This window comes from Podarcis cretensis (genome assembly GCF_951804945.1).
Source record: "Podarcis cretensis genome assembly, chromosome: 6".
Classification (NCBI taxonomy): Eukaryota; Metazoa; Chordata; class Lepidosauria; order Squamata; family Lacertidae; genus Podarcis; species Podarcis cretensis.
In genome coordinates, this window is record NC_137175.1 from 83423522 (window position 1) to 83437463 (window position 13942).

The 13942-nt window shown below is 42.1% G+C and overlaps 1 protein-coding gene and 1 long non-coding RNA gene across 6 annotated transcripts in view; one reads left to right on the forward strand and one right to left on the reverse strand.

Annotated features, from left to right (window-relative positions):
• Window positions 1-274: 274 nt before the first annotated feature.
• NEK7 (NIMA related kinase 7) overlaps window positions 275-13942 on the reverse strand; it is a 96581-nt gene continuing 82913 nt past the window's right edge. For 4 of the 5 annotated variants that reach the window (XM_079981695.1, XM_079981692.1, XM_079981693.1 and 1 more), the window contains one exon: window positions 275-4548. In XM_079981695.1, coding sequence (XP_079837821.1) covers window positions 4438-4548 — 111 coding nt within the window. In that variant the 3' untranslated portion in view covers window positions 275-4437. Of the gene's footprint in view, window positions 4549-13840; window positions 13865-13942 lie in introns of those variants that run through there. The other variant, XM_079981696.1, reaches the window with a different exon arrangement.
• LOC307218998 lies at window positions 4555-12672 on the forward strand. Its single transcript, XR_013840239.1, has 2 exons — window positions 4555-8739; window positions 8773-12672. It is a non-coding gene; the product is annotated as an uncharacterized lncRNA (long non-coding RNA).

Genomic DNA, 13942 nt, shown 5'->3' on the forward strand with positions numbered 1-13942 from the left:
TATGAACATCCTACTTTGCAAGCATCCTTTGAGCCCACAGAGCACTTACCTGTCTGCAAATGTCTGAAAGGAGCTGTTGTTTTTGGAATTTCTTGGAATTAGTGGCCATTTTAAGGGGGTAACAGAAGATGGTTCCAAGTACTCAAATATTTATGTTGCTTGGATCTGCCATCTTAAGTCAAATTCAGTCCCCAATAACATTTTCAGTAAACACATCACCTTGCACATTCTTGTAAATAAACCTTGAAGGGCAAAAAAAGGACATCAAAAGAAAGTTTCACTTTCCAATTTATTTAATTTGTGTAGCCTTTTTATATTAAGATATTGTACAACATAGATTTCCAAACAAAGAGTACAATTCCTTGTGCAGAGAGTGGGTGCAGAAAGCACAACAAATATTATTTGGAATATTACAGTACAACTGAGTATAAGGCAGCAGAAAATTATACATGTTTTGGTTACTGATTAATACATTCATTTCAAAAGAGTCATCTACACAAATGTCTATTTTCCATGAGTGCTGAAGATAAAGTTAAGGCATTTATTAACTTGTTATATATAAGTATACACTGTCAGAAAGATTAGCCCTAGGTGACACTGAGTAAGTAGTTCTATTTTACTCTCATCAGGAAGCGTAGACTGGCCTTTGATTAGAATTGAGCTTGGATAGAATGAAGTTCCAGTGAAAATAATTCCACCTCTGCTACACCTGAACCAATACTGTCTGCGGCTAGCTTTCTTTCGACTCTTTTCCTCAACCCTTCCACTTTCTGATACCTGGCAAGGAACCAGGCAAACAGGGTAAGATGATTCGGCAGACTGCCAAGCCATCCATCCACCCTGCCACTATCTTCTACACACATTAACAAGCACCAGGTTTTGTAGAAGCGAAGTCACATAACTTCATCTCCTTTCCACTATCAACTATGAAGGGAGCTAATGAGAGCAAGATGAGATATTGCACAGATGGAGGGAAAACCAAAGTGTGAACTGTAGCTTGTTCATCAGTTTTGACTGCTCCAGTAGCATTTAAAGGAAGACATGCTTCTGCTTGTGGCTGGCGATACCAACATGGGAAGTTTCCACCTTGCCAACCTGAAATATATAATGTCATCCTTCCAGTGTTACCAGAACAGTGCAAGAGAAGGCATGCCACTTCTAGGGACTTATGAATAGGTCTTTTTCTTCCCTAGCTTTTATTACAACTTGTTAAGTGGGATTCTCATATTTACCCTTTGGTTGCTTCCAAGTCCTAGAAGCCCTGGCAAGCAGAAGAGATTATGAAGAGGCTGCTCAAGTGATCCATTGGCAGAGCTATCTTCATTACAATGAATTTGTGTGGCAAATCGTTTTGCCATTGTAGAGTGCCTGAATAGCATCGGTGCCCAGCCCGACCTTCTTAATATGACACAAGCTTACCAAGCATCTCATCAGAAACGTTCTTTTTGCTGGCTTCTGAAATCAACTTAATTGGTCCTTCGACAGAATGCATCTTACATTATCAACACTGGAAGTATTTCTTTTATTGTTATTATTTTTTAAACACCTTTATTCTGTAGGCATATTAGCTTAGCAAGCTTCATAATTATTGCCAACACTATTTTCTTCTAGAAGCAGGTTTTGGCTTCCCAAAAGCATGCGTTTTGTAATAAAGGTACACATGTGAAACTTACAAAGCTGCAATTTGTGCCACTTACTTGGGAGTAAGACCTACAGAATTCAGTGCGACATCCAACTAAACATGCAAAACACCTGATGAAAATCATATTACTATGTTAAACGTAGCAGTCCTTCTCCATCGGACCTGTAAAATGACCTAAAAGTAGGTGGAGGGAGATTGGGTGAAACACACTTAATGAAAGGCTCGAATCCTTTTGCATAGTAGCACTTGGCAACGAGGATCAAGAGATTACTTTCTTGTCCTATGCTCCTTTTAGCAAACCTATTTTTAGCCTCATTCAGGGTGAAAAAAGAAAACTATTACAGATCATCCTAATGGAAGTGTTCATATTGCATTCACCTTCTGAATTTTGCAGGTTAAGGCAGCAGGACATCATTTCAACTAGCTCAATCATGGCTCCATGCAAACCCGTGTTGTGCTAGGACCCCGATCTAGGAGACGGGGTGCACACTATTGCTGTGGACATTCAAGTGGCATGAACACGAACAATTAAAAAAGCTCTGGATTAGGCCTGCCTAAATGGTGTCCACCAAGCCAAATGCAGCCCACCAACTATGCACAGCAACCCATGAAGGGACTTAGTAAACCTTTCCGTTTTGCTTCGTGGTCAGGAGTAGGGAGATCTGGCCATGCCGTGGCGTGGCTGCTTGCTGCTGTTGCCACTTACTCACTGCACCCATGTCTCCCCACAGACGCATCTTGCCCAGTGGTGGAAGGCAGCAGTTTTGATTACCGAAGTCAAACCTGCCTTTGGCTCTGCTCCGTGTCAGGCGACTGCCACATATCAGATTCTCCAAAATACCATGCCTGGCTTCACTGTTAGGCATTGCCTCCTGAGGAGTGCAGGTTGCACTTACATTTTTCTTTATTATACATAGTTTTCCACAGATGAGCCTAACTGCACATGGCTGCATGGTGAATTAGTAAAATTTGTTGGTTTAATGTGCAGAAAAAAATACTGTATGGCTTCTTGTTTGTTCTCAGAGATAAATGTGTCACAGTGGGATTAAAATTCTACCTGTCAACTCCTGTAACAACCTACTTTGACACGTCATAGATTTGCAGGCTGTCTGGTCAGGATTTTAAAGGACTATGTAAAACAACACTTGTAGCTACAACATAATGCTTCCATGCTCCACAACAAATACCCTGTTCAGGGCCTTGAATGTTTATTCAATTAATTATGAATTTCGCTTTGGAATATAAGATAATGCAAAAAAAGAAAGAAAGAAAGAAAAGAAGAAAACTCTCTTTTTAAAATCTCAAGTGAACATTTTCGGGGAACAAAATACCCTTCTAAGACACATAAATTATTTAGGAAGCAGATGTCTGCATTGTAATGGACAATTCATATCAATGACTGGCTGCCACATAGATTGCCTGTTCCTTTGAAGCTTTGATTCTGGGCAGCCAAAACCCATTCCTGTTGCTGGTTTGCTGTGGTGTAAAAAGGAAAAGAAAAGAGTCCTCTGATTCACCCTGGGAGCATCAGCGCAAGGAGAAGATGCCATACTTAGGACATTTCAAGCATTTGGCCATTTTATATAATGTGTAGCTTACACTGAATGTTGCTGGGTGTAAACTAGCCCAGCCCTCCCCAGTCTGGTAATATCTGAAAAAAATTGGACTATACCTTTCATCTGTCTCAGCCTGGATTACCTTGTTGGCTGATGGGACTTGTCCTCCAAAACATTAGGCGGGCAACAGCCTGGGGAAGGCTGAACTAGCCTTTAAAACTAAGTCAATATATAACATGAAAGATTATCTGGATAAATTCAGCCCAGATTAGGCACTTTGTCATTGATATGACTTGCTTAGCAATCCACCACTGAATGAAAAGGGATTTGCAAATGCTTCACTTTGAGACCTACAGATTGTGGCAGTGATGCTTTCAGAATCCTAGGCCCTGTACAAATACACCACTCTTTTCTGTTCGCCCAGAGGCTTGGAGCAGCAAGGCACAGCATAATACAAATACATGATATCAAGTTTTAGGAGCTGGGGTTAAGGTACTGTACAAGGATTTTAAAAACAACAACAGCTGACCAGATTTATTCTTTTTTCAGTGTTGGACAATTTCTGAGAAAAAAATAAAATAAAACCAATTCTTTTTCACATTCAGCAGCTGCATCAAAGCTCAACAGCAAATAAAATGGTTTCTATCTACATTTATCTTGATGAGGAAAACCGTAAACTGCAAAATTCCTTTTTTAAAAAATAAAATAAAATCCTATTAATTAATTAATTGCCTCTAGGGGAAAGGAACAATATATTCACTAATGAACAATAAATTCACCAATTTGTGCTGATTCATCACTTCCACACATTACTGAAAACAACTGAGGAGCAGTTTCAACAGTATTCCTTTAAGGAGTCCACTGTTGTGCTCATATGCAAAACCGCAACTGATACGTAAAGCAAAATATTATTCCCATGTAAAATCATTGCTCTTTATGTAGAAATATGTGTGAAATTGCAGCTTTCAGAAGTCAGAAAGGATTGCCGATTTTCTTATTCTGTCATGTTTAGAACTGTTCCATGTTTTCCATTAAAACATTTTTTTAAAAAAAAAAAATACTTCATTTTAGGTTATTAACTCTGTGACAAAACTGCTAAACATTCTCATTGCATGTAACTAAACTTTAGGTGACGCAGACAAATGGGAGAAAAGGTGGAAGAGGTTTTGCACAACAATACTTGAATGATTCCGGTGGGTTTGTTGTTTTTTCCTTTCTCTTCATAAGCTGCCAAGTCTCTTAGCTGGTGGCGGTATGTGCATGCATACGTTTTGCTACATCATAAACATAGGTGATGTCCGGTCGCTTCTCTGGATCTGGGTTGATGCACATATTAACTAATTGTCGCAGCTAGGGGGGAAAAAAAGAATATTATGGACACGAGGAACAAAAAAAGAAAAGAAAAAAGCACTGTGTGACAAAGTTATTAGGGCCGTCCTTCTCTCCCTCCTCCAAACTTCAATTAGGAGTACTGGAAAACTACAATAGTGTGGCAGTAATGCATACACAGGGGTGTAGGGGGCATTAGGGGAAGGGTGGTACCTCCTTCTGGGGTAGTTTGTCCACCTTTGATCCCCACCCTGCACTCAGTCCTAACATGTGGCTCCTATAAGCTGTCAGCATGTGACAAGTAGCCACACCCTGGGAAACAGCTTTGATTGGCCAGGTAAACCGGGTGAGGGTAGCTGTTGCGTCTCAAACCCTCAGAGTTAGGGACTTTTCCCTACATGTGAAGAGAAGCTCTGGTGGTGAGCGGATGAGACCAATAGTGAGTCCAATGGTCAAGGCAGCAGTTTCTACATGTGCTACAGAGGGAAGTGAGAGGTAGAGGTGGGGCTCATTAACCTGAGAAGGTGGCCCATCTAAGAAAAGGATCCTAAACCTCTGCCACCCTGCGGGACATCTTTGGGAGAAGAACAGGCTAAGGAGTAAAGCCTAACAAATCTGGAATGGAGTCCCTAAGATGACTGCATGGTGCCTTGTACACTTCTTTCCAGCAACTTCTACAGCCAAGCTGGTGCCAAATGTATTGCTTTTTCTTTTGGACCACATCGGCAAGGCTGAGAGGGGTGTCTTGTTGTCTGCGCAGCCCAGAACCTCCAAGCTTCAGTGTTGCTAACACAATGGTTTGGCTTCACTCCTGTACTCCATTGTCTCTCGAGACAGACAGATGCCAACAACAAAATTCATACCCTGTGGCTACCCTGTGATCCTCCAGATATTGATGGACAACAACTCCCAGCAGTCCCAGCCCACATGGGCAATGACTAGAAACCATGGAAGCTGTAGTCTTATTACACTGAAGGGCCACAAGTTAGCCTCCCTGACAAACCAGTATATATTACTATAATCATTGGTATTCATTGAGTCATAGGTGTTAGAGCCACTTATTTACTCTAACTTGTTGCCTTAGAATAAACAAGTTAGAAGAGACCCTTCAAAGGCCATGAAGCTTTGTGGCCCAAAGTGTTATGAGCTGAATTTTCCCTTCAGTTCCTCTGGCAAGATTCATATGTAACCTGGTCATGTCATGTGAAGGACTCAGCGAGGAATTCATTTATGAGCAACATATACTGAACAACCAATACAGTCCCACACAGATAAATCTGATTCCACTACCTGCATGGGGATGAACTGTGTCCATGGTTTTTAATATACTATACATGGTTACTGGCTCACTCCCAGGTAAGTTAGTACAGGGTTGCCGACTAAGACGTACTAAACACAAGGTACTGCTGCAAGGTCAGTGTGTGTGGGATGCTTCAAATTCACTTCTACATTAACCTCACCATGGAAGTCACTGAAAAGGAAGCTGCAATCCTATGCACACTTCAAGTAAGTCTCACTGAACTCAATGAATGAATAGGATTGCATTCTTAGTCGTCTTTTTTTTCATTTACCTTGTGCCTAGCATGTGGAAAACTTTTATTTCAGATATATTAAAATGGGACTCCAGACTTCTATGAAATCAGTTCCACCCCCCACTGCCCCACTTTCCATTTTCAACGTAGAGTTGCGAAATAAAGGAACAGTCCTATGGGGGTGAATGTTCTTTGTTATTAAGAGTGCGTGTTCAGTTTAAGTGAGGCTTAACTTCAAAGTTCACAAATCCAGAAGGAGATGACCCAAGATGCAATAGGAAAGCTACATGATCTGCCACAGGAAGATGCAAGGGGTTGGTGATATATTGCAGCCGACAAGAGCAGTGTATTAGTAAGCTTAGCCAAGAGGCAGTCAATGGCTGAACGCTTTGCAGACTGCTTACATGGCAGGCAGGAAAGAGATTTCTGAGAAACGAAGGTTTCAGCTCCGCAAAGAGAACCCTTTTGGGCAGATCCTGAAGGAACTCTGTAGTATTTCACGCATGCCACAGGTATTTTATCTACTGATGGGCTTCTACTTGTAGGCTGCTATGCAGAAGAGGAAATATATATGTGTAAAATTAATGTTGTAGGACAAATTGAAAAGTGTCAGGAGTTCCTTTAAAAAAAAGGTAAAGTGTAAAATTATTTATTCATAATTATTAATTATTAATGCATATCAGGAATGTTTCCTATAATCTAGATATCCTAAGTCTGCAAGGGGGAGCTGTATGTATATATGTATATGAATGTATTTATTTCCTGCTGATCAAGATGGCTGGTTTATGCTGAAGCAGCAGCACGGAAATGGAAAAAAATAAGCCACTGCTTATTCCTATTTTGACTATCTTAAACACGGACTTGGGCTGGGGATGAAGCTCCAAACCTGCCATCTAAACTGCAGAAGAAACTGAGACTTTGGGTAGATGCCATGAACTCTACAGGAGAGAAAATGATCGAGGCAGACTCTCCTTAAATCTTTCTAAGTATGAACTCTGAAGTATTTGTCAAAGCTGAAAAAATGGCTCCCATCCTATTGCCCGAATGCACGTTCCTTCCATGAAGCATCTTTCCTAAAAGCACAAAACACAGAATGGCAGAGTGTTCTTTTCTGAGGTGTGTGGAAAGACGACGACTTCTTGCTGAATACAGGATTGCAATGCCTTTGCCTATTGTCAGGCATATCCATTTCCATAAAGTCGGGAAGGTTCCCTATTTAATATGGAGCTAGTAGCATCCATTCCATTCAGCTGACCTGGGGGATGCTAATGTGAATTAGGCTGAGCCGAGATGTCAGGACAGCAATATATTCTAGTCTGGTATGGGATGACCAGCATGCTCTATGAAAGGCAGACTGGGACAGTACCTAAGACTGGGAAGGCTCCTGTTGCATCTCTGAGCAGCAGTCTCCTTCGGCTCGGCTTATTCTCCTTAACCTCCTCTGTGAACTTAGCACAATGACAGTATTTTGCCTGGAGCTTAGCCTGGTAGTGGGGAGCAGCGGGACACATTTCTTTTTACTTTAACAGGTTTGTCAGACTCCAAGGGTGGGGGGGACTCAGTGTCCCTCAAGTCATAAAAAGGGACCAAAAAAAAAAAAAAGGCTGACACAGGCAAGTGTTTGGAAACGCCTGCGATGGCGAAGAACTTGGATTTTAAGCAGAAAGAAACATTGCTTATTCCTAAGCAGCAGGTATTCACCTAACATATTACTCCTTAAAAAGATGCTGCTGAGGGTCTGGTTTCAGCCTCCCCCTGTCAGGCAGAAGAGGAACCAACCCGCACGGCAGGTTGCCAGAAATGGATAAGAAAAGTCCTTGCCATCTGTTTTTTATTCAATATTTACAGAGAGAGGCTTGGGAATGCAACCTTTTGGAATAATGGTGTTGTCCCAAGTAAATCTCCATGGCCCTTCTCTCCCACAAGGGGGTCAACAGCACCACCCCCTTGACAGTTGCCGCTTAGGGTCATCTGTCTTTGAGCTCTTCGCTCTCCTACTTTTAAGGCTCACCAGGTTCTGGGAGATGGTGGGTCTGGAATGCTTTCTGGTGGTAACAAGCCAGCCAGCTGCTCCAGCTCTGCCTCCTCCTCCTTTCCCATTATTTCCCAACATTTCGCCTCATGTTCCTCTGAGCTGTGACCTCCCTCAAACCCCTGTTATAATGTCTTCTTCTCTGGAAGGGTCAGGCTGGGGAGGCGGTCTCCACCGTTCCTCCTCTGCCCAGTCCCTGACACTCCCACACAAAACTTTTAAGCATACTAATATATGAAGCTGCCTCATGTCAGGTTAGACTATTGGCCATCTAGCCCCAAACTTTCTATTCCAAGTGACAGTGGCCCTCTAAGGTCTAAGACTGAAGACATTGCCATTCATGACAGAATGGAACCTACAGGGCATTCTGCATGTAACATATATGTTTTATCACTAAGATGTACTACACACACACACACAGAGAGAGAGAGAGAGAGAGAGAGAGAGAGAGAGAGAGAGAGAGACTATCATGTCCACTCAGGATGGGGAGGGGAACAACTTTTATAGGGATTTGTGAGTTATGATATTGTGATTCTAAGTAAAATTAGAGACTTTGCCTGGAAAAGAACCAACCTGACATTCAGAATAGTAATTCAAAAGTTCTTAAGAAAACCATGCCCATCCAGTTGTTGTTGTTGGTGTGTGTGTGTGTGTGTGTGTGTGTGTGTGTTTGTGTGTTAGAATTCCAGCTCTGTGATTGCATTCATGGGATTGTTGTCTTTCACATGACGGTGTATGTATCTTCATTAGAAGCCCACTGAACTTTGAACCAATACAAAAACAGAATATTGCTGGGCATAAGAAGAAAGTCTGTCTACTCATATTCTCACCAGTACAAGCATAAGAACTGCAGCTAATGTTACAAGGCTCTGATCATCGGGTTTTTGATAGGATAAACGTCTTGATCTGAAGCTAACAGGTGTTTAGCTACATACTTCATAAGGGAAAAAATGTTTTGAATTGAAGACTGAGCCAATAGTCACATACTTATAAGGGTCAACACCAAAAATTCAAATTCAATGCCAGAAGTAATTGAGAAAGCAACTGGGAAACTACCAGTAGTGCAACAGCCCAATGCAAATCTGTGGAACAGCCATACTTCTGCTACACAGTAATGTGCACAGTTCTGCTTGCCACATCTCTAAAAGTGACACTGTAGAGCTGGAAAAGGTCTAGAAATGCTTAACTAATGACATCAGTGGGCTGAAGCATCTTCCCTTCAAGGAAATGGTCTGGGCCTTTTTTAGGTTAGGGAAAAAAGGAAAGTAATGGGGAAGGCATGACAGAAGTGTCTAAAATTATGCATGGTTTAGGAAACATAAAGGTAAAGGTAAAGGGACCCCTGACCATTAGGTCCACTCGTGACCGACTCTGGGGTTGCAGCGCTCATCTCGCTTTACTGGCCGAGGGAGCCGGCATACAGCTTCCGGGTCATGTCGCCAGCATGACTAAGCCGCTTCTGGCGAACCAGAGCAGCACACGGAAAAGCCGTTTACCTTCCCGCCAGAGCGGTATCTATTTATCTACTGGCACTTTGACGTGCTTTCGAACTGCTAGGTTGGCAGGAGCAGCGGCCGAGCAACAGGAGCTCACCCTGTCGCAGGGATTCGAACCGCCAACCTTCTGATCGACAAGTCCTAGGCTCTGTGGTTTAACCCACAGTGCCACCCACGTCCCTTTTAGGAAACATACATAGAGGTAAAAGTTTTTTCTCTCTCTTACAATATTAAAACTCTGCGCCATCCAATGAAATCGAATAGCGGGAAGTTCAGAAGGGATGAAAGGAAGTGCTTCCTTAAAGAGCAAATGATTTATGGAACGCATTACCACAAAATGTGCTGATAGCCAGTATGGTACTGGTTCTTGGTCTGCAATATCTGGAAAGGGATGTTGCTTGTGGACTTCCATCTTAATGTTGCTTCCACCTTAATGTTGTTATTTGGTTGGGGGGGGGGGGAAGTGATGTTGGGGATATCTCTCTCTCTTGGGAGCTCCATTATGTCCTCAAGACCTTTTACGGATGATTTCTGCTGGTTTTATGCTGATGTGTTTTATTGTGTTTGAGGAGCTGATATATTACATTAACTATATTTATTGTAGCTTTAAAGGTTTTCTGCAAGTCTCTCTTTGAAAGGATTTGTATCCACCATAAATAAGCTGGTTGGCCACTATGGAAAAGAAGAATCTGGACTAGATAAACCTTTAGTCTGATTTAACAGGGTTTTGTGTGCTCAAGCAAGATCACCTCACGTCCCCTGCAGTTTCTCCAATATGCAGCTAAACCTCACCTGAGCAGAATTGGATGCCTAATCACACAAATGCCTGCTCTGCATGTTCCTTCTCCTTTATGGAAGGGGAGGGGGAGGCTGAACATACTGAGTACTTTTGTTAAGCACACAGGTGTCTCTTGGCTTCTGATAACTAGCAATGCTTGTTCCACACAGTGGTGAGGGAAAATATAGGTCTGTTTCATTTTGGGACCCCGCTCTAGGGACACACATGTATAATGTTTTCCATCTCCTAAAGAGTGTCATTAGCAATTGATTGGTTGGCAGGTAAATTACTAGATTTGCCATCTGTCATTTGATTGTGCAACACTTAGCTGAACATGTGAAGGTCTCCAATGAAATGTATAAACAAATGAAACAAAAGACCACTGTGAGGCAGTTAATCTGCGATTGCTCATTCACACGTACAGGTCATCACTTGTCATCAATGCATGTATGAGAGAACCAGCTTTTATCTTCTATGCATTAACAACCCAGTGCTCTGTTTTGAAGAACTCCAACAATGTCCTAAGGCAATGTTTCCCAATTAGGGGTCTGGCGACCCCTGGGCATCCGCGGAACGCACTCAGGGGGTCCGCAGTCCCATCCTTTCCCTCCCTCCAAGCTAATTTTTTGTCATTTTTGCATGGTAATATCAAAGGTTTTATGGCCTGTTTTAGCACTGTGTGGTTTTTCAATATATTGGCCAAAATTGGTTTTGAAATCCGATCAGAAGGTTGGCGGTTCGAATCCCCGCAACGGGGTGAGCTCCCGTTGTTCGGTCCCTGCTCCTGCCAACCTAGCAGTTCTAAAGCACATCAAAGTGCAAGTAGATAAATAGGTACTGCTCCAGCAGGAAGGTAAACGGTGTTTCCGTGCATTGCTCTGGTTCACCAGAAGCAACTTGGTCATGCTGGCCACATGACCTGGAAGCTGTCTGTGGACAAAACACCAGCTCCCTCGGCCAGTACAGCGAGATGAGCACCGCAACCCCAGAGTCATCCGCGACTGGACCTAACGGTTAGGGATCCCTTTACTTTTAGCAATAAATATATTGCTCCTCATGCGAGGGAGAGCAATTTCAAGGCACCGCCGATATTGCATGATGATCTAAGTTGCCTTCCCTCATGCTGAGGGAAAGCAGGGTAGTTGATCGCCCTCATTTCAAGACACCGGGCACTACCTTCCCCTGGCACTGAGGCAGAGCAGATTTTCTCAGTCAGCAGGAAAGCCGCAACAGCCACAGTGGACTTGCATCTTCACTGACTGCCCTGCTGACGGCGGCTTGATGCACCCCCTCCCACTCAAACCATGGGGTGGAGATGACTCCCTTTCCTCTCTTCCCCCCACACACCTGATCTCCATGACTGCTCCTTCCCTCATCCCCAGTCTCCAATTTCAGACACTGTGATATATCAGAATATCATGATGTTCGGCTGCCGATATATCACAATGTTGAAAACCAGATATCGCTCAACCCAAGTCTGTTTTTTAGTATACCTAAAATCTTTTGCTTACTAGGGGCTACCCCACATTTTGTTCCAAAAACTGCTTTGCCAGAGGTATTATTATTTTATTATTAATTAATTAAATTTATATACCGTCTCAGGGCAGTTCACAGAATGAACTATTGTAACTAACATAGTTATCAATTTTTTTCAAAAGTAGGGGGTTCATGGCTTGGCTTTTGAAAAATAGGGGTTCTCAGTATTTAGCTAATTGGGAACCACTGTCCAAAGGAACTTAAAGGCACCTGCCAAGTTCCACATTGCGAAAGCCACGTGGTCAATGTAAAGGATAAAATGAGAACAGCATAACATAAAAAAGAACTGTAAACTTTGGGTAAAACAATCTCACTGCCATCAAATTCTTCCACATCATCATTGATAGAGAAAATAAAAAGGAAAGGGTCCCAAAGGCAAGCCTGGCAGACTCTTCTGCAAGTGGAATTCTCATTAGTATCTAGGGTAGGGTTTTTTCATTGTATCTATATATTTATTTGTTGCAGTCAAAGCTAGCTTTGGAATTTGTCTTACTAGGATTGTAGAAAAGGGATGTTTCAAATTAGTGCTCAGAACACATTGATTTGTAAGAAAAGACTGCCCCCCCCCCCAGTAATTCCCCCCCAATAAATTCAATGAAAGCAAAGAACGAACAAAATCAAAAAGCAATTTGCAGATTTTGAAACCTTTGTGGCAATTAGATAAGCTTCAATATACTGAAATGAGACCTCTTCATCCTTTTGATTCAGCAGCTGTGGTGTTATGGAAGGCCTAGGAACATTCCAACCACTCAAAAATAAAATAAAATAAAAAGTAGATGTCAGCATGATGGGTTTAAGGAACCAGCCGAACTTTTAGCAGGAAGGAGTTCAGAGAAGGAAGGAGGTAGCATTGCCACAACTGAGTATGCAAACGCTGTGCACTGTCATGGCATGTGAAGAAGGGTGCTAGCAGACCAAAAGGGTTTGTATTAACACAAGCACACACATCAGATCCAGAACCCTGAAAAAACGAAAGCAACTGATGGTTTCACTGCCAAAAAGAAAGAAAAAGGTATATCTGTTTTAGAAACTGATCTTAAGAGTACTATTTTGTGGTTAAAGGGTTTGTTTCTTTTTTAAATGTTCTTCTGTGAAAGCAGACAGAAGCTGATGCAAAGTAATTTTATTCCTTCATAAAATTTATTCGCATAAAAAATTCAAGCGGATTTCGTTGTTCAGTGATCCCTGAACTCAGCAGCTCAACCAAGTGCACTTTTCAACCTGGATAACGGGTTTGAAGTCTAAATTTTTGAGAAGTCTTTAGGATGCTGCTGCTGCAGTCTGGCATACACACTTTAGCCTATTTCCTCTGCAGTTCTATCCAAGACTTTCACAATTAAAACTATAGTATTAGAGGCAGAGAGAAAAATCTTAAAATATATTTCATTAAAAAATGTTTTATACCACATATGATTTTTAAGGGATAGCGGGTTCAAAGCAACTCCTTCTGCTCCAAAGGCCACTTCTTCTCTTAAGAAATTATTTATTAATGGAACAGCACAATTTGCTTTCTTTAGTGCTGTCGGATGGATAAATGATTTTTTTTAAAGGGTGTTAATGTAAATATCCCTGTTTGTGCATGGGGAAAATATGCAACATGGTTGTTGTTGTTTTGTGGTGTGTGTGTGTGTGTGTGTGTGATTCCACCCACCCCTTCCTAACTTGGAACTATGCAAACTAAGTTAATAAAAAGAAAGGTGGAATCTTATTTCTCTTTCCCAGTACCAAGACCTTCTATCAGAGCCGGACTTTGATATTTGCCCCTTGGCTGAGAATCCATATATCCAACTTCACACTTAGCTGCAGTGAAGTAGCCCTCCAGGCAGGCCGACTTCAACGAACCACTAGTGGCATCATCATTAAAATCCTGCTGAAGGTCACCATGGCAACCGCCTGCTGAGGCTTCACTGCTGCACTCGGCATCTCCTAATCAGCTACCATGTGAAATGCAAATTCAGACAGTCTGAAAATTAGTCAAGAAGAATAGAGGATGAGGATGCAGATACGTGAAATATTCATGCGCTTCGTGGAAAAAGGAAGA